Consider the following 21,148-nt stretch of genomic DNA (forward strand, 5'->3'; position numbering starts at 1 on the left):
GTTGCAGTGAGCCAAAATTACACCCCTGCACTCCAGCCTGAGAGACACAGTGAAACTTCATCTCAAAACAAACAAACAAAAAAAGGGGGGTTCCTGTCTAACTCCACCTAACTTGACATTTAAATTTATTTGGATACTTCAGCTTCCAAGTATTTGGGTTATATGATATTTTCCTGTATACTAGAATCCTCAATAGAGTAAAAATACTTTTTTGAGACCTGTAAGCTTCCTTACTGTCTTCTCAAGAAGTTGTGGTAAGTGCGAGAGGGTTCAAGTCCTGGCTCTACTACTAGTTACGTGGTGACCAGTTAGCAAGTCACTTACCCTTCTCAGCCTCAGTTTCCACAGCTGTAAAATGGGAATGATAACTAGGCAGAGTTGTTGTGAAGAGTTAATACTATGCCAAAGGACTGTATAAATGTCAGAGATTTTTTTTTTTATGTCAGAGATTTTTATTACCTACTCCAGTGCTTTACAAGTAGTAGGTGTTAAGTTAATGTTTGTTTAATTCAATTGTATAATGATCTTGGAGATATAAAGCTAATTTTACTTTGCATTGATTAAATTAAACCAGGCACTTTCTCTAGGAAATTATGTCTCAGGGAACAAACTAAATATCTGGTATACTAGAATTTTTGGAATAAGTTATAACAGAGTTATGTTGTATTTACTGCAAATGCTACTAATGAGATATGCTAGTGGGAAGATAGTTAAGTGTTCCTTTTCCAGAAAATAAATGAAACTTTCTCCCATGATTAGAACTACTTTGTAAGCCACATCTTTGTGTTTGCAGAACTCCCTAAAAATGTAAAAAAGTTAATGTATCCCAGCAGGTGAGAAGTTTATTTCTTTTCCCTGGCAGGAATATTAATCACTATTATTATCAGCTCAGTAAGTCCTTGACCTCATAGGGAGATGTGTGCAGCTGCTGACTTTGGGGAGGGAAATGTATGTTAGAGTAAAGTGTTGATTATCTACTGTTTTACTGCCTAATAAGGAAAGCCAGCATCTTTCCAAAAGGTAGAATTTCAGGATCCCAAACGAGGCAGCCATGGTTCCTAAAATGTCCACCATTAGAATTATTCCTTGGGGTTTAAAAGAGTCTTTAGAATATGCCTTACTAAAATGTGGATGTTGTCAAATGCTATATTAGCACAGAAATCTTTAAAAACTGGTACATGATCATGGTGGATACTAAGGGAATAGGACCTTGGATCACAGACAAAAAGAGAGAAGAAATTTCAGCTTTTGGGAGGCCAAGAACAGATATGTTATTTGATGTCAAGAGAGCTTTGGGTATCTCAGGGAAGTAAGGTTCATGGAAACAGAGGCAACAGTCATCCAAGGCATATGGTATGCCTCCTTAACCCAGGATTGCTCATGTAATTCATTTAAAACATAATCAATTTGCAGTTGAGAAATAATAGGTGATAGAATTAGCAATAGAAAAAGTAATTTTTTGTTCAGAGCAGTGGAACAAAGTTTCCCACTGTGGGACACACTGATACTTTAAGTCACAAAAGTTTACATATGTATATGGTGAGAAGGAGAGAAACAGCTTAACATAACTCATCATTGAACTGTAGTTTAAATAAATGTATAACAATGTGTCCAGAAAAAAGAAAAGAAAAGAAAAAGTAATTTTTTTAGAGATAAGGTCTCACTCTGTCGCCAGGCTAGGGCACAATGGTGCGATCACAGCTCACTGCAGCCTTCAACTCCTGGGCTCAAGTGATCCTCCTACCACAGCCTCCTGAGTAGCTGGGACACAGACACCATGCCTGGCTAAATTTTTGATTTTATAGAGACGGGGTCTCACCATGTCGCTCAGACTGGTCAACATAGGTTCCTTCTGGCTGCAAGTGATCCCCCCACCTCGACCTCCCAGAGTGCTACAATTACAGGTGTAAGCCACCACACCCACCCGAAAAAGTATTTTAACCCAAGTATTTATTAAGCATCTATCAAGAGGAGACTGGCATTACTCAATGGAGTATGTGACCTTCATCCTACAGGATCATATAAGTCTTGAAGAATCTCTTCCCTCCCATTTTTTCTTGGTACTATCTCTACTCTCTCTGAACAAGAAACTCAATAAGAATTTCATTTCCAATTTTTTTATGCCTATTGCTCTCTCTCTCAAGACATTACTGACAAGTCAGAAAGGGTCAGAGATTTACCAGAAGTTATCAATAAGAGATGTACAGATAGATAACAGGTATGAAAAATGAAAAATTCACAAACCAAATACAAGTACATACAATTATCTACTTGTACATAACTACAAGTAGATAATTAACCTCTTATAGGGAGGAGTTGTGAACGATAGCTACTAAATAATAATTAAACATTGCCAAACTCTGAGTTTGATGTTCTGCAATGGGCATCCAAAATCAATTTAGGAAGGAAAGCAGGGAAGTGTCTTAACCAGAAGGACAAATTGCAGAAGAGTGATTTTCGTTTCTGCTTTAGAATTATTTGCTTTCTCCAGATTAAAATGGAACATACCCCTCTTAAAATATATTTATATACAAGAAGGCCATAATAATAGGAATGGAAGAATTCCTGACTAGAAGGCAAAATTAAGTTCTAGGCTTCATTTTCATGTTAATGTAGTTGACAAATGCAGTGAAAGCATGGGACTTTTAAAAATTATGTTGTGTTTTGGAATTGTAAACAGCTTTAGCAACAGGAGGTTAGAAATAAGGACAAATGAACCTCCAGTGAATACCAAGCAGACAGTTCAGAATGAAATCAGCTGTTGGCACAGATGTAAGTAGACATAATTTAGGGTCTTTAGGGCTTCTATCAGCAGGTATATGTGTTTGGTTTCATACAGTAATGACTACAGAAATCTAAAAATTGACTTGTTAGTCTATCATGGCCTTCCTCTAAACTGTATTATGTACCTTCCCATATTATTTCATATAAATGTAGTCATAAAACCTAGGAAAATCTTTTTTGGGGATAGAAATCAAAGTGTCATTTATCTCAAATATCTCAAATTTAGAGTATTTAAAATATATTTATTATTTCAGGCCTAGGCCGGGCACTGTGGCTGACGCCAGTAATCCTAGCACTTTGGGAGACTGAGGTGGGTGGACTACTTGAGCTCAGGAGTTCAAGATCAGCCTGGCAAACATGGTGAAATTCTGTCTTTACAGAAAATTAAGAAATTAGCCAGGTGTGGTGGTGCACACCTGTAGTCCCAGCTACTTGGGTGGCTGAGGTGGGAGGATAACTTGAGCATAGAAGGCAGAAGTTGCAGTGAGCTGAGACATTTTCCTCAAAAAAAAAAAAAAAAAGTGTGTGTGTGTGTGTGTGTAAATATATATAAATATATACGTGTGTGTATACATATATTTTTTCAGGTCTAGTTACAGTCAGACTTTATCCTTCATATATTCAAGCATTCATTCCTTCAACACACACATATTTGTTAAAGTAACTCTTATATTGATTATAAGCATGTGTCAGAGTTTTATACCAAACTTGTATCAAATAAGAAGCATTCTCAAAAGTCCAATTCAAAAAATCCATCTTGCAAACACATTTTACAGGGAAAAAATCATCAGATTTTTAAATAGATTTTCTTAAAGAAGAAAAATAATATCTAGTTAAGGATGATAGCCTCTTTGCCTTATTGGTTAAAGGTCTTAGACTAGTTTCAAGAGTAATAATCAATCAAGTGGATTTCCTAAGAGGGTCTCTTAAGCTCATTACTCTATTAGAAAATTGCTCAAGTATTTTATCAAGAAGAAAATTACTTCTCAAGGAAAAGCAGCTAGTCACATCAGACCACAAAATTCTGCCCCAACAAAGGTCTGGGACCCATTTATTTCTCATATTCATTGGGGGCTGCTTATGCCATGCTAAGGAACTTGAGCTTTACCTTCTAGGGAATAGAAAACTATTGACATGGTTTAAGCAGGGATATGCCATGATCAAATCTGTATTTTTAAAAGACCATTCTCTTCACTGTTTAGTATTGACTGAAGCAGATGTGACTGGAATCCCAGGAATAGGATGGCCTTAACTTTTGAAAATCAATCAGTGTAATTCACTATATTCATGAAATAAATACTATGATCATTTTATAGATGAATAAAAAGTACTTGGCAACATTCATAACCCATTCATGATTTTTAGTCAAACAAAACTCTCAGCAACTAAGAAAAGAACTTCTTCAGTCTGATAAAGGGTGTCATAAAAAAAAATCACAGCTACCACCATACATAATGGTGAAATATTAAACACCTTCTCCCTAAGATGGGAAGAGAGGCAAAGATGTCCACTCTCATGCCTTCCAATCAACATTGCACTGGCAATCCTAGCCAGTATAAGAAAATAAGAAAACGTAAAAAGGCATACAGATTGGTGAAAGAAGTAAATAGTCTCTTTGGCAGATGACATGATTGTTTATGTAATTAATTCTAAGGACCCCACAAAGCAATTACTGGAACTAATAAGTGGCTTTAACAAGACTGCAGGACATAAAGGCAATATTTTAAAAATCCGTTGTATTTTTATATACTAGCCATAAGCAATTATAAAATTAACTTTTAAACAATTCAATTTATAATACTGTTTTAAAAACTAAGATACTCAGAAATAAACTGAACAAATGATGTGTAAGACCTCTACACTGAAAACTATAAAATAATGCTAAGAGAAACTTTTAAAAATCTAAATAAACAGAAAGTTCTATCATGTTTATGGATCAGGAGATATCAATTCTCCTCACATAGATCTATAGCTTCAATGTAATCCAAGCTAAATCTAAAAATCTAAAATGTATACAGATATACAAAGGACTAGATGAGCCAAAATAATCTTGAGAAAGAAAAATAAGTTAAAAGTTTGCATTAACTGACTTCAAGGGTTATTACAGAACAACAGCAATCAAGAGAGTATGATATTGGAATAAGGACAAACAAATATATTAACAGAATAAACTAGAGAATCCAAAAATATATGCTTTTTTTTTTTTTTTTTTTTTTTTTTGAGACAGGGTCTCACTCTGTCACCCAGGCTGCATTGCAGTGGCACGATCTTGGCTCACTCTAACCTGTGCCTCCCAGGCTCAAGTGATTCACCTGCCTCAGCCTCCCGAGTAGCTGAGGTGTGCACAGTCACATCTGACTAGTTTTTGTATTTTTGGTACAGATGGGGTTTCACCATGTTGCTCAAGCTTGTCTTGAACTCCTGGCTTCAAGTTATCCTCCCACCTTGGCCTCCCAATTTGCTGGGATTACAGTCATGAGCCAGCACGCCCAGCCCAGAAATATATTCATCCTTACATGGTCAATTAATTTTTGACAAAGGCACAAAAGCAATTATGTGGGGAAAGGAAAGCCTTTTCACAAATGGTGCTGAAACAAGAATCCATCAAATGGGGGGAACATAAGCCCTGACCCTACCTTATACTAGCCATACACAAAACTTAATTTGAGCAGGATTATGCAACTAAACAAAAAAGCTAAAACAATAAAGCTTCAAGAAGAAAATATAGAAGAATATCTTTCCAACCTGGAAGCAGGCAAAAATTTCTTGAATAAGACACAGAAAGCAATAACCAAAAAGAAGAATTTGACAAATTAGACTTTATCACATTAAACACTTTATCTTATCATAAGATAACATTAATCATATGAATAAGTAAGCCACAGAATGGTAGAAAACATTCATAAAACATATATATGACAAAGGACTGATATCCAAAATATATAAAGAACTACTAAAACTCATGATGAAAAGTCAAACAATCCTGTTTAAAAGTGGACAAAAGGCTTAAATGGCCACTCCCCAAAAGAAAATAACAACTAGCCAATAAACATATTTAAAGGTGCTCAACATCATTAGTTCATCAGAAAAATGCAATTTAAACTATGACGAGAAAATACTGCACATCCATTAAATAGCCAAAACCAAAAAAGACTGAGAATTCGGCTATAAGCAAGGATGTAAAGCAACTAGAATTTTCATACAGTGTTAGTAGAATTTACTCCTATCCTATGACCCAACAGTTTTACTCCTAGGTATTTACCTAAAAGAATTGAAAATACAAATCCACACATACACACATACAACTCGTATAAAAAAGTTCTTGGCAGCTTTATTCCAAATAGCCAAAAACTGGAAAAAGTGTTAGATGTCCATCTACAGAAGCATGGATAAACATATTACCATGTATTTGACACAGTGGAATACTACTCAGCAAAAAACAACAACGAAACAGAAAAGAAAAAGAATAATTTGCTGGTATACACTACAACATAGATAACTCTTACAAAAGGCTGAATGAATGAAGCTGGATACCAGAGAGTATAAACTGTATGACGCCATTCATATGAAGTTCTTGAACAGGCAAAACCAGACTAAGGTGAAAAAAAAAAAAGGGAAGTTATTACCTTTAGCAGGAGAATTGAGAAGACAGAATGACCAAGAAGGAGTATTAGGGAGCTTTCTGGGGTGATGAAAATGTGCTGCATTTTGATAGGGATGTGGGCAATTCCAGTCTATTCATTTGTCAAAAATCAACAAATTCATCACTCAAGAATTTGCATTTTACTCTATGTAACTATTACTTTAAAAAAAATACATTGAATGCTAGCTAGTATATTCGCTTTTTGCAGTGGTATGGGTTTACAATTCTGAAAATACTTCATGTGCATTCTAGGCTCATGCAAATGAAGAAACAACATGAGTAAAATGCCAGGTGTCTTACTGTTGTATAAGGTAGTTAGAAATATGAAGAGTAGGAAGAAGATGAGAAGGTACCCTGTAGTGTTTGGATTGAAAATGGATGTATTGGTATAAACTCATGGTTTTTAATATAGAAAAATATGGAAATATAGATACGTGTGTGTGAGGCAGGTATTTCCACATCAGTAGCAGTTATCACTTATAGCGCCCAGATCTTGGTTTCTAGTTACCATTTTCCATCAAAGGAAGCTAGTCTGCTTGGAGAAAAGATTGTTTCCAAGACAGAGAAAATACAAAGTGAGCTAGAACAATATTTTGTACCCAAAATAAAGGAAGTACAGTCAGCCCTCTGTATCCACGGGTTCTACACCCACGGATTCAACTAACTGCAAGTTAAAAATAGCTTTAAAGATAAAAATAACACAACAATAACAAATAAAAATATAAAGAATAATACAGTATAACAGTTGTTTACATAGCAACATTGTATTAGATAACATAAGTGAAGAGATGATTTAAAGTATGCAGGAAGATATGCATAGGTTATATGTAAATACTACATCATTTTATATAAAGGACTGAGCATCCGAAGACTTTGGTCTTGAGGGATAACTGTACTCAAAGGATGGTGGGGAAGTAGCATAAGGACACAGGAGTCAACTTGAAGAGATGATTCACACTAAGCAAATCTGATATGATCTGGCTATCTAAACAAACAGTGATAATAATGGATTATCACCAATTGGATAAAATTAAGTCTATGAGTCCAAAATGATATAAATAAGAATGAATATATGAATAAATAGGTAAACATATATATTTTATATAAATTAATGTGTTTTTGTACATATGAAGTAAAATCTCTTCTTTATAATGAATATAGAAAGAATAAAAGTTAGAAAATCATTATTGAATGATAACACCAGTGGATGAAAAGTTGGAAAAGGAACAAGATATTTACATGATCTCAAAGTGGCTCATCCCAAATTGCTTATTAATCATGATGAGAAAAAATAGTGACTTTACATTAGAGAAACCCAGCAAACACCAACTTAGTTAAATAATCAAAATTAATGCACTGAATAAGACTTAATACCACTTCTGTAGTATTTCTATCCTAAATGCGTCATTTGTATAGAATCACAAGGAAACATCAGACAAACACAAACTGAGGACATTCTATAAAATAATTAATCTATAATCTTCAAAACTATCCCAGATGAAAAGTGACAAAAATAAGGCCAACTGATCCAAATTAAAGGAAACTGTAGAGACATGCCAACTAAATTTAATATGTGATCATCAATTAGATCTTCAACTAAGGAAAATAATTAGCTATAAATCCCATTATTGGGACAACTGGCAAAATTTGATTATGAACTGTGGATAATAAAATAACATTGTTATCAATGTTAAAATTCCTGATTTTGAGAAGTATACTGTGGTCATATAAGAAGTATCTCTTTTTTTAGGAAATAAACACTAATTTATTTAGGAGTAAGGAGCCATGATGTCTCCAACTGACATATGGCTCAAAGAAGTGTGTATATATATATATATGGAAATATCTATGAGAAAACGATAAAGCAAAGATGGAAATGTATAAACAATTGGTAAACCTGGGTGAAGGTTATATGAAAGGCTCTTGAATTTTCTTGCAACATTTCTGTTAGTTTGAAATTCTGCCAAAATAAAAAATTATCCACCACATTCATTAATGTTAGTGAATAAAAAATAGGAGTACAGACTAGTCAGGAAACCATAAAATATCTGTATAAATGTTCATGTATTTTGCTCGATTTTTAATGTGGTTATTTGTGTGGTGTTTTTTGTTGAGTTCTCTGAACTCCTTATGAATTCTAGATATCAATACCCTGTCAGGTAAATGGTTTTCAAATATTTTCTCCCATACTGCAGGTGGTCTGTTCACCCTGGTAATGATTTCTTTTGTTATGCAGAAGCTATTTAGTTGAATTAAGTCTCATTTACCTATTTTTGTTTTTGTTGCTTGTGCTTTTGAGGTGTTAGTCATGAATTATTTGCCTAAACCAATGCCCGGAAGAGTTTTCCCTAAGTTTTCTCCTAGTATTTTCATATTTTCAGGTCTTGCATTTGAAGTTTTAATCCATCTTCAGTTGATTTTCATATATAGTAAGAGATGGGGGGGTCTGGGTTCATTCTTTTGCATGTGGCAATCAAATTTTCTCATTTATTGAAAACGGTGTCCTTTCCCCAGTGTAAGTTTTTGTCAACTTAGTCAAAGTTCATAAATAGACATATTTCCAAAGAAGATATACAAATGGCCAACAAACATGAAAAAAATGTTCAATATCACTAATCATCTGAGAAATGTAAATTAAAACTACAATGAGATATCGCCATACACCAGTCTGAATGGCTCTTATGAAAAAGTCAAAAATAACATATTGGTGAGGAAATGCAAAGAAAATGCTTACACAGTGTTGGTGGGAATGTAGGACTGTAATTTAGTACAACCTCTATGGAGAGCAGTATGGAAATTTCACAAAGAACTAAAAATAGAACTACAATTCAATCCAGAATCCCACTACTGGGCATCTACTCAAAGGAAAAGAAATAATAATATCAAAACCTACACTTGTATGTTTATAACAGCACTATTCATAACAGCACTATTCACAACAGCAAAGAAATGGAATTAACCTAAGTGTCCATCAATGAATGACTAGATAAACAAATTGTCATATACATGCACAATGGAATACTATTCGGCCATAAAAATGTATGAAATCATGTCTTTTGTAGCAACATGGATGGAACTGGAGGCCATTATCTTAAGTGAAATAACCCAGAAACAGTAAAATATTGCATGTTCTTACAAGTCAGAGCTAAATAATGTGTACGCATAGACATCAAGTATGGAAAAATAGATATTGGAGACTTGGAAGGGTGGGAAGGCAGATGGGGCTGAGGATGAGAAATTGCTTAATGAGGGCTATGTACATTATTCAGGTGATGGTTACACTAAAAGCCCAGACTTCACCATTATGCAGTATCTCCACGTAACAAAACTGTACTTATACCCCTTAAATTTATATCAAAAAAATTTTGGTATAACTGGAAAACTGTGTGACCCATTTAGGGCTCCAGCAGAAAATAAGATTACATACACGAATTGGGAGAACTAAACTAATAAAGGGAAATTAATAAAGGGATTATCAACAAAGTTGTGAAAAGCTCCATTACTATTCCAGGCCAAAACTTGAAGCTAGAGAGGATCTGTAAAAAGGGCCTGTGCTGAAGTCTTATGTTCTATTGTTGTGAAATAAATAAATAAATAAGGGCCTGTGGACAGGAGCTGAGACTTCTAGGTTTGAGGCTAGATGACTCCATGGAAGGCAATTAAATACTTTAATTAATATAATACTAGGTAATTAAATACTTTCCTTTCATTCTATAATCTCCTGCCTGTGTTGCTCACTAACTAAACCCATCTGGAAGCCAGGGTCAAGGGGGTCCACTGTATACTTCATACAAATCAGTCTCCAGGTGACACATAGGAGTGAAGAAGGATGGAAAGTAGATCTGGAAGAGCAAGCAGCAGATATCCAGAATGAAGGTGGATCAAAGTGGGGAGAGGCCAGGAGAGCAAAAGCAAGAATGAGAGTGACAGAGAGAATGGGAATGGACATGATGTTGAGTAAATACTTAGATGACAACTTCAGTATTAGAATAACATGCTGAGTTGTTTTGTTTTTTGTTTTTTTTTTTTTGAGACGGAGTTTCGCTCTTGTTACCCAGGCTGGAGTGCAATGGCGCGATCTCGCCTCACTACAACCTCCACCTCCTGGGTTCAGGCAATTCTCCTGCCTCAGCCTCCTGAGTAGCTGGGATTACAGGCACGTGCCACCATGCCCAGCTAATTTTTTGTAGTTTTAGTAGAGGCGGCGTTTCACCATGTTGACCAGGATGGTCTCGATCTCTTGACCTTGTGATCCACCCGCCTTGGCCTCCCACAGTGCTGGGATTACAGGCTTGAGCCACCGCGCCCGGCCTTAATTTTTTGTATTTTTGGTAGAGACGGGGTTTCACCATGTTGACCAGGATGGTCTTGATCTCTTGACCTCGTGATCCACCTGCCTCGGCCTCCCAAAGTGCTGGGATTACAGGCGTGAGCCACCGCACGCGGCCCATGCTGAGTTTTAATTGCCTGTGAGGCAGCCAAGTGTGGCTGTCCAGCAGGAAGTCACATACCAGGGCTTGAGGCTTAGGATAAGACTGACTGCCCAAGCAGCACAAATAGAGTGTATCTAGGAAGGGACATTGTAGAACATAGGAAGGGACATTTCGGAATCCATTGAGGTCTATGTGGAAAAACCAAATATCCTATGATAAAACCTAGAAGCAAACTGTCTTTGAAACTGCTTTGCAACCTGTGGATTCATCTCACAGAGTAGAGAAAGAGAAGTAAGGAGTTAACATTTAGATTTGCATTTTTCACCACCCATTTACTTTTCATCAAACGCATTTGATTTTTTTCTCTATCACTCACTGAAACTATACTTAATAAAGCAGCCAAATCCAATAGATACTATCCAGTCCTTATCTTTGTCATCCTCATGTGAATCATTACCTATTAAATACTTTTCCTTCCAATATATCTCACTGCATTTTTTTTTTTTTTTTTTTTTTGGAGACAGGGTCTCGCTCTGTCACTCAGGCTGGAGTACAGTGGCATAATCATAGCTCACTGTAGCCTCCATCTCCCAGGCTCAGGCAATCCTTCCACCTCATACTCCCAAGAAGCTAGCACTACAGGTGTGTGCCACCACACTGAGCTAATTTGTTTTATTAAGGTCTCACTATGTTGCCAAGGCTGGTCTTGAACTCTTGAGCTCAAGTGATCCTCCTGTCTCACTCTCCTAAAGTGCTGGGATTACAAGTGTGAGCCACCATGCTGGCTACATTTTTTTAAATACTACTCTCTAGTTCTCTTTCCACCTCCCTGCCTCTATCTGCCTCTTTTGTAGGCATTCTCCCTCTGTCCTCCATTTCTGCAATCACTCTGCCCACCATGTTTATGATACCTATGATTCTATCCCTTAGCCCTCCTCATAAACCATGGAGGCTAGAAAGCAGTGGAAGACAAATTTAAAGTACTAAAAGAAAGAAAGAAAAAAAAAAAAAAAACAATGCTGTAACCCTGTAATGTGAGAATTCAGTTTCAGGCAAAACTATCCTTCAAGAATGAAGGAGAAATTAAGATATTTCTAGATGAACAAAAAGTGAGCTAATTCATCATTAGTAGACCTGCCATACAAGAAATGCCAAAGGGAGTTCTTCAGGCTAAAATGGAAGGACACGAGACAGAAGAAGTCACAAGAAAAATTAGAAAATATTAGACATGAATAGAATACAAAAACACAACATTCTAAAACTTATGGAATGCAGCTAGAAGCAGTACTTAGTGAAAAATTTATAGCTGTAAAATACCTATATTAAAAAAGAAGAAAGACCTTAATTTGGTGGCATAGGACCTGGCCTTGAGGGCTAGACAAAGCAGAGCAAACTAAATCCCAAGCAAGCAGAAGAAAAGAAATATTATATATTAGATCATATAAAAGAAATAGATTATTTAAAAAATAGGGAAAATCAGTGAAACCAAAATTTGGTTATTTGAAAACATCAACAAAATTGGCAAACCTGTAGCTAGACTGACCAACAAAAATAAAGAAAAAAGGGTCAAATTAGTAATACCAAAATGACAAATGAAATGGGACAGCAGTACTGCAGAATTTACAGAAATAAAAAGAATTGTAAGTAAAAATTTGAGTAATTACATGCCAACAAATGAAATAACCTAAATGAAATTATGAAATTCCTAGAAAAACTACCAAAACTGGCTCAAGAAGAAATAGAAAATTCAAACAGGCTTATAATAAGTGAAGATATTAAATTAATAATTTTTAAACTTCCCACAAGGAAAAGCTGATGACCAGATGGCTTTGCTGGTTAACTCTATTAAAAATGCAAAAAAAAAAAAAAAAAAGAAATTAAAACAAATTCTTCACCAACTCTTCAAAAAATATAAAAGAGCTCAATAAGCAAGGAGTGGAAGGAAACATCCTCAACCTAATAAAAGGCATCATGACAAACCACAACTAACATCATGCTTAATGATGAAAGACCAAAGGCTCTACTCTCACCACTTCTATTCAACATTGTACTGAAGGCTCTAGTCAAGGCAATTAGGCAAGAAAAACAAATAAAAGGCATTTAGATTGGAAGGAAAGGAACACAATTATTTCTACTTGCAAATGACATGGTCTTGCATATAAAAAGTCCTAAAGAATCCACAAAGAAACTATTAGGGCTAATAGATTTAGCAAGCTTAGAGAGTACAAGATAAATAAAAAATTAATTATATTTCTATTTACTAGCAATGAATAATCCATAAATGAAATTGAGGACACAATTCCATTTATAATAGCATCAGCAAGAAAAACACTTGTGAAAAATATAACCCAAAAAGGCACAAAACATATACCCCGTAAGCTACAAAACATTGTTGAAGAAAATTAAAGATGACCTAAATGAGAAGACATTCCATGTTCATTGATTCAAAAGCTTAATATTGCTAACTGGTGATACTCCCCAAATTGATCTATAGATCCAATGCAATCCCTATCAAAATTCCAGATGTCTTTTATTTTGTAAAAATTGATAAGCTAATCCAAAAATTAATATGAAAATGCAAGGGAGCTGGGCGCAGTGGCTCATGCCTGTAATCTCTGCACTTTGGGAGGCCAAGATGGGTGGATCACCTGAGGTCAGGAGTTTGAGACCAGCCTGGCCAACACAGCAAAACCCCATCTCTACTAAAAATACAAAAATTAGCCAGGCGTGATGGCATGTGCCTGTAATCCCAGCTACTTGGGAGGCTGAGGCAGGAGAATTGCCTAAATCCACGAGGCAGGGGTTGCAGTGAGCCAGGATCACGCCAGTGCATTCCAGCCTAAGAGAAAATGCAAGGGATTCAGAATAGCCAATCAAGAAAAAAAAAAAAACTGGCACAGTCACATTCCCAACTTCAAAACTTTCTGTACAACTACAGTAATCAAGACTGTGTGTGACTAGCCTGAAGACAGATATAAAGATCAACTAACTTTCAACAAGGGTGCCAATACAATTCAGTGTGATAAAGAATAGACTTCAACATATGGCAGTGAGATAAGAGTGGATATCCACATGTAAAATAAATATATAAATAAAGTTGGACTCCTTCTTTACACCATGCAAATTAACTCAAAATAGATCAAAGACTTAAATTGAAGAGCTAAAACCACAAACTCTTAGAAGAAACCATAGGCGTAAATCTTTGTGACTTTGGCTTAGGCAATAGTTTCTTTACTATGACACCAAAAGCACAAGCATCCAAAGAAAATAACAGATAAAGAAGACTGCATCAAAATTTAAAACTTTGGTGCTTCAAAAGGCAATATTAAGAAAACAAAAAAGACAACTCACAGAATGGAGAAAATATTTGCAAATCATATATCTAGAAGGCTCTAGTATTCAGAACATAAAGGTCTCTTATAATTCAATGATAAAAAAATAAAATGAACATGGATGTACATAAGGGATCTTAATAGACATTTCTCCAAAAAAGAAATACAAATAGCCAATAAGCACATGAAAAGATGTTCAACATAATTACTTATTAGAGAAATACAAATAAAAACTACAGTGAGACACCACGTCATACCTACTGAAATGGCCATAATCAAAAGAGGAACAATAACCAATGTTGGTGAGAATCTGGAGAAACGGGAACCTCAAACATACTGGTGGGAATTCTACAGCCATGGTAGAAAATAGTCTCTCAAAATGTTAATCATGGACTTACCATATGCGCCAGCACTTCCACTCTTAGGTATAGTATTGATTCAAGCAACAATATGGATGAACCTTGAAAAGTTTAAACCAAGTGAAAGAAGGCTACATATTATGTGATTCCATTTATGTAAAAAGTAAAAAATAGGCAATTCTGGAGACACAGAAGGTAAATTAGTGTTTTCCAAGGGCTGGAGGGAGAAGAGAATGGGGAATCACTGCTAATGGATATAGAGTTTATTTTGGAGGTGATACAAATCTGCGGTTATATAAGATGAAAAAAATATTTTTAAACGTTTTATAATTAGTGGAAATGATTACACAAACTCACGAATATGCTAAAACCCATTGAATTACACATTTTAAAGGGGTGACTTTTATGGTATGTGAATTATATCTCAAAAACAAGAAAAGGGAATCTTCTGACTCCCAAACCCTAGTCCTCCTCTATGGAGGCAATTAATGTTACTTGTTTCTTAGATATCATTTCTGAAATAGACTATATATGTACAGACACATATTTGTGGGTCTGTAGGTCCCTTATTAAAAACAGATATATAAGCATAGCAGACACATTGTTCTAGACTCTTTTTTTTCTCTTTATAACTTCAAGATCAATGTTCCTTGCAGATTATTCCATTTCAGCATATGTAAGTATTCTTTATTCATTTTTATTTTGGGATATTTTATATTTTAGTTGGCTAGTCTTTTGCTGTTCCAAATAATGTTCCAATTAATTTCCTTTTATATCTTTCCAGCACAAGTGTATGACTGGAATACATTTTGAGAAGTAAAATTTCTGGTTGAAAACATTTTTATTTTAATAAATTGCCATTATTGATTTAATGTCTTTCTCACTTGATTATGAGCTCCTTGAGAAAAGACACTATGTCTGTTTTGTTCACCAGAGTACATCTAGAGTCTGGCACATTGTCTGACATACTGCTTAATATACTTGTAGATTGACAAGCCTATGCATTTTACCGTGTAAAGTGACAAATAGAAATTCAAAGTTATACTGTTCAAAAACTCATGATCCAGTTTATAGGAATTGTTTATAAGAACCGATCCAGGCATAAGAATTGTTTGGGGATTTTCTTTTTCTTTTTTTTTTTTTTTTTTTTTACTTTTTATCTAGTTAATTTGTGTTTTATTTTTCCTTTCCTACTCTGTTAATAGAATGCTTTGAAAAATTGTGAAATCAATTGCAATGTACATTCTAAGAAAGACAGAATCCCTTAATCTCATCTGAATATATATATTTTAGTAAATAAAAATTTCTTATATTTCAGTATTCTGTATTTCAGTTATTTAAAAAAGAGAGAGAATGGGGTTGATTTGGAACTTTAAGAGACCTAATAGTGACACCTGCTGGAAAAAAATGTCAGAATAAAATTTGAACCGTTAAATCTTTTTAAAATTTTAGACCAGTTTTATGTTTCTATTAATCGGAAAGAAATGTGTTATTTTATGACAGGAATGTTTGTAATAAGTAAATGTAATTGTTTACAAGAAGCTCTTTTATGTTCTACAAGATTATAGAGAAATACATCTTTTCTTTTTTTTTAGGACAAAGTCATTTTGGGAACTGATTACCCCTTTCCACTAGGTGAGCTGGAACCTGGGAAACTAATAGAGTCCATGGAAGAATTTGATGAAGAAACAAAGGTATAATGTCTTTTACTTCACAGCTTTCTTACTGACTTTTCCTGCTCTAATTGGGTTTGGTTTCAGAGCTCTTTGATATATGAAAACAAAGAACAGAGGAATCATTACACTTAAATCCCAAAAACTATTACTCTTATCTCCATAAATAGCTAAACTATCAAAAGGCAAAAAAAAAAAAAAAGACAAAACTGAAAGTCAGCCTAGTATAACTAAATTCATATTACTTAAGAAAGAAAATTATATAGAAGCATATGACAATAAAATATGCCTGCATGTTAGATGGATCATAGAAGAAAAGTCTAAATTTTTTCTATATTATTTCTGTTACAAATATACCAATCTTAAAAGTTGTAATAACTCTAGTTATTTAGATAATGAAACTAAAGTCTTGGTTAAAAAGGACCAAAGGAATCAGATACTTCAAGTATCTGGACTTTTTTTTTCCTGGCGTTTGACTTTTAAGGTAGGTAAACTAATATGTGCTATAATGCTACCATTACCCCTTAGACTCCTGAACCGAGATGAGTTTAAAATGAGATGCAGTGTCTTAAGATTCCTTCTCCTTTGCCACTCCTTCCACACCCCAATCCTTCAGAAAAAAAAAATAACTTCTTCCTAAGGCCTTCACTGCTCATCACTCCCAGAGGTCAAGGATAGCCAAAAATAACAATATGGGAATATATAAACTCTTAATAAATCTTACAAAAGTCTTAGTTGTAATCCTTTGGCATAATTTTTGGCTTTCTTCTAAACTAGAATCCAAAGTTTACTTTGAACTCTCTCTGCCTTAATCATTAAAGATATTGTTCATCAAATCTTCTCAATAGGCTTGAAACACATTAACAGATGCCAAGAAGAATTCGTTCTGCAGTATACTAGTTACAAGTTATTAACTGGGAAACCTCAGACTATTTTACAAAGAAAGTGTCCCCTGTGGCACTAAAAGTCTTGAACTGTTAAATATTAACTACTAAATATTGTTAAATATTTACCTGCTTCCTTCCTAAAGTAGGAAGTGTTGTAAAGACATTTTTTTTTAAACAAGAAAGGTTGAAAATGAAAAATTTCCTGTTAACCAAAATTAAACAGAAACCAGATGATCCCAAATATCCTGATTAAAGACTTAATGGAATAATAGTAATTATTACATGCCTTTTATTTATTCATATGTGCTTATAACTTTCAAGTTTTTTTTTTGTAATCTTGCATAAAGGTTTTATACTGACACAAATTCACAATGACATTCGGTACAAGTTTACTCATTGTAATACTGTAATATAGAAAACAATCTTTAGGGGAATAGTTAAATAAATCATAATATATCCACACAATGGAAACTATGCCACCACAAATAAATTAGAACTCAATTTCCAAGATACATTAAATTTTAAAAAGCAAGGTATAAAACAATTTGTATAGTATACTTCCATTTGTAGATCGAATACATCTTTTGTGAAAAAGAATCTTTATATGCCTGAATATAAGTATTTGCTTATGCAGTATAAACATAAAATATCTCTGGAACATAAACAAGAAACTGATAACTCTGGGAAGAAGAAGGTAGTTAGATGGCAGTAATGGAATGAAGTATCTATTTTATACATTTTGAATTTTGAACCATGCAAAGGTAAATACCACTAAAGAAATTTAAAATAAAATAAATAAATCCATTTGATAAGTACAACAACATTGGAAAGTACAGCAGTCCCCCCTTATCCTCAGTTTTGCCTTCTACGGTTTCTCTTATCCCAGTCAACCACAGTCCAAAAATATTAAATGGAAAATTCCAGAAACAAACAATTCATAAGTTTTAAATTCCATGCCATTCTGAGTAGCACAGTGTAAGCTCACACTGCCCTGCTCTCTCCAGCCCAAGATGTGAATCATCCCTTTGTCCAGTGTCTTCATGCTGTATCCACTCCCTCCCCATTAGTCACTTAGTAGCTGTCTTGGTGATCAGATGGACTGTTGCCATATTGCCATGCTTATGCTCAACTCACCCTTATTTTACTTAATAATGGCCTCAAAGCACAAGAGTAGTGATGCTGGCAATTCAGACATGCCCAAGAGAAGCTGTAAAGTGCTTCCTTTAAGTGAAAGGGTAAAAGTTCTCAATAAGAAAAAATAGAAAAAGTATATGTTGAGGTTACTAAGTTCTTATTTTGTAAGAATGCATCTTCTATCTGTGAAACTGTGAAGAAGGAACAATAAATTTGTGCATAGCATTTATAAGACTCTATATAGCATCCACAGAGGGTCTTGGAATGTATCCTTCATAGATAAGCAGGGGCTGCTGCGTATAAGCAGATGCATTCCACCATGAAGATGTGGAGAAAGAAAACAAGACTTGGGAGTTTAGTGACTTGTCAAAGGCAATATAACTGGTGGGTTATAGCATATGGATGTGATCCCAAATCCCTGGACTCCAGGATCAGATGTCCATCTAACATTCTAAAGGGTACCTCCCTCAAAGGATACATGGTACCAAGCTATCTTAAAAGGTAAAGCACATGGTTTCTCCAAGCAGCAATAGTCACTTCTGAAATCTTCCTCTAGAGGAGGATGTCCTAAGTATGTACTGGGGAAGTACTCTGAGTAAGAGGTCCCTGCCTCAAATCACCCACTTTTCAAGGCTGTGTAAAAACCCTAAAGTGGTCACAATATAGAAGGACATATTAATAGTATGGATGTTACACAACCCCATACATTTCTTCCATCCTCAGCTACATGTCTGTCTTTTGCAAGCTGGATAAACAAATTAAGGTTTCACAAAGTTACTTCTTAAATCTCCTCTTTAGGCAGAGTTGATATAGTTTATAGCTAGGGAGTCTTTCTTTTACGTGAATATTTTAATATGTACAGATTTGTACCCTCATCTGAGACCCTTCATTTATATCACTTCTCTTGCTTTGAAAAAGCTTAACTTTTGTTTAGGGCCATGTGAAAAAAACAACACATAGGCCTAGCAGCTGGGGGATGACTAGATGATTTCTGGGCAACTTTTGCAGCCCTTGTGTCCCACAGATCTAACTGTACCTTTTCTCTGTATTTGCCTCCAAATGGTCTTTAAGATCCAACCTGTTACAGGGTCTAGTTTCCCAAAAAGGGCATCTCCTAAGGAAGGCTCTCCCCCTTATAAGTCTTTTCTCTCCCCCTACAATCAAGTTTCAGATTGAGATTTCAAATAGCAGGGCAAAACATAAGTCAAGAGGATTTGGGTAAGAGATTCACTGTATAATCTGCTAATATTTTTCTCTCAGATTGGGGAGCTAATTTTTAAAAAACCCGATCAACATATTCAATGTAGCACTTAAAAAACAACCAATAATGCTTTAACATAAATTATTTTGTTTTCTTTTCAGAATAAACTCAAAGCTGACAATGCCCTGGCATTTTTGGGTCTTGAGAGAAAACGATTTGAATGACTGAATTTACTACAAAGGCAAACTTTCAAAAGAATATCTCATTTTTGTTTTTAAATATGTATCAACAGGCATTAACAAAATCCTATTTTACTCAGAAATAGAATGTCTCAAATATCCTAAATTATTCATAACAAAAATGATTCATAAGTTTTCATTCTGAAAAGCAGTACATTATTTCATGTGCAAATCAAAAATGATTTCCCCAGTGCCCTTTTAATTAATCTGAGGAAATACAAAATAAAATGTCAATAATGATTTATATGGAGAAAGATTCATCCTAGAGAGCTCAGGTAGGTTGTCCATTTTGAAGAAAGAGATGTGAATTGGACTCAAATAACCTGTTCCATCCACCTTTAACACTTACCATTAGCCCAGAATTGGGCTGGAAATGCTTTAGCCTCCCCAAAATAAATAACATGAATTTAGAATATCCATAACCTCAGGGAGCTTCCAATTAAGGACTTAAGACATGTTCATGGAATAATTACTAAGCTATAAATTTGACTTTGAGTATCAATGAAGTTTCATTAAGAGGAATTACTTTGGCCTAAAACTGTTGAGCAGATCTTCACAGAGATTGGAACTTGAGAGTACAGGAGATGAATATGGCATTTTTAAGGTTAGAGGATGAGTAACAGGAAGGCAAAACTATGGGAACACAGCTGTGGTTTCAGAGTGAATGAGACATCCATTTTGGAGAAAAGTTTTTGTCTATAATTTTACTTCTACCAGGAGCTCTTTTTATTTAAAATACTGAGCAGAATATATAAAGCTAGCTCTGGAAAGTTAATAGGGTAATACGAGGGTAGCCTTGTTTTAACCATTTCATTTACAGCCCCACTTGGGCTGCTGAAAAGGAACTTGGTCCTGGAATGGGTGATGAACATCTATGATTCATCTACCTCTGGCTGAACTCTAAAATCAAACATGATTTTTCAAAACTACCCTCTTGCTTTGGATTCATTCATACTTCTTTTCCCTTCCATTCATCTAGAAAATCAAGAGTTGAGTATTCAAAATGCCAAGGGACAAAAGAGAGAATAAAAATTAAAAATAAAAAGAGTTGAGTATTACCATGTAAATTGTGCTGACCCCTCTCCAGAATAAAGATGAGATCTAATTCTTACTTCACTATGCTCACTCCATTATTTTCACTTTATATAGTTCACTGCCCCTCTTCTTTCTCACCTGCCCCCTGTTTCTTTCCAGGATTTTACCCCCCACCACCGTCATTCTGCTCATTGCTCCAATCTGCCCAAAAAGGAAAACTAAGTTGAACAAAGCAACAACATGAAGTATATGTTGTTTTTTCCTTCCCCAATCTTTGGGGGTAATGTCTACACCTTTTCAAATATTCTATATTTGAGCACTCTGAACACAACATATAATGATTGTCTTATTATAAAAAGCAACCCAATCACTTTTTTTTTTTTTTTTGAGACGGAGTTTCGCTCTTGTTACCCAGGCTGGAGTGCAAT

The 21,148-nt window shown here is 34.8% G+C and overlaps 1 protein-coding gene across 5 annotated transcripts in view; it reads left to right on the forward strand.

The window, feature by feature from the left end:
* ACMSD (aminocarboxymuconate semialdehyde decarboxylase) overlaps positions 1 to 20,801 on the forward strand; it is a 63,426-nt gene extending 42,625 nt beyond the window's left edge. For 4 of the 5 annotated variants that reach the window (XM_032250671.1, XM_032250672.1, XM_032250675.1 and 1 more), the window contains 2 exons: positions 16,147 to 16,245; positions 19,608 to 20,801. In XM_032250671.1, coding sequence (XP_032106562.1) covers positions 16,147 to 16,245; positions 19,608 to 19,670 — 162 coding nt within the window. In that variant the 3' untranslated portion in view covers positions 19,671 to 20,801. Of the gene's footprint in view, positions 1 to 8,808; positions 8,857 to 16,146; positions 16,246 to 19,607 lie in introns of those variants that run through there. The other variant, XM_032250673.1, reaches the window with a different exon arrangement.
* The last annotated feature ends 347 nt before the right edge of the window (positions 20,802 to 21,148 follow it).

This window comes from Sapajus apella, unplaced genomic scaffold (genome assembly GCF_009761245.1).
Source record: "Sapajus apella isolate SASKATOON/1434 unplaced genomic scaffold, GSC_monkey_1.0 scaffold72, whole genome shotgun sequence".
In the NCBI taxonomy this organism is placed as follows: domain Eukaryota; kingdom Metazoa; phylum Chordata; class Mammalia; order Primates; family Cebidae; genus Sapajus; species Sapajus apella.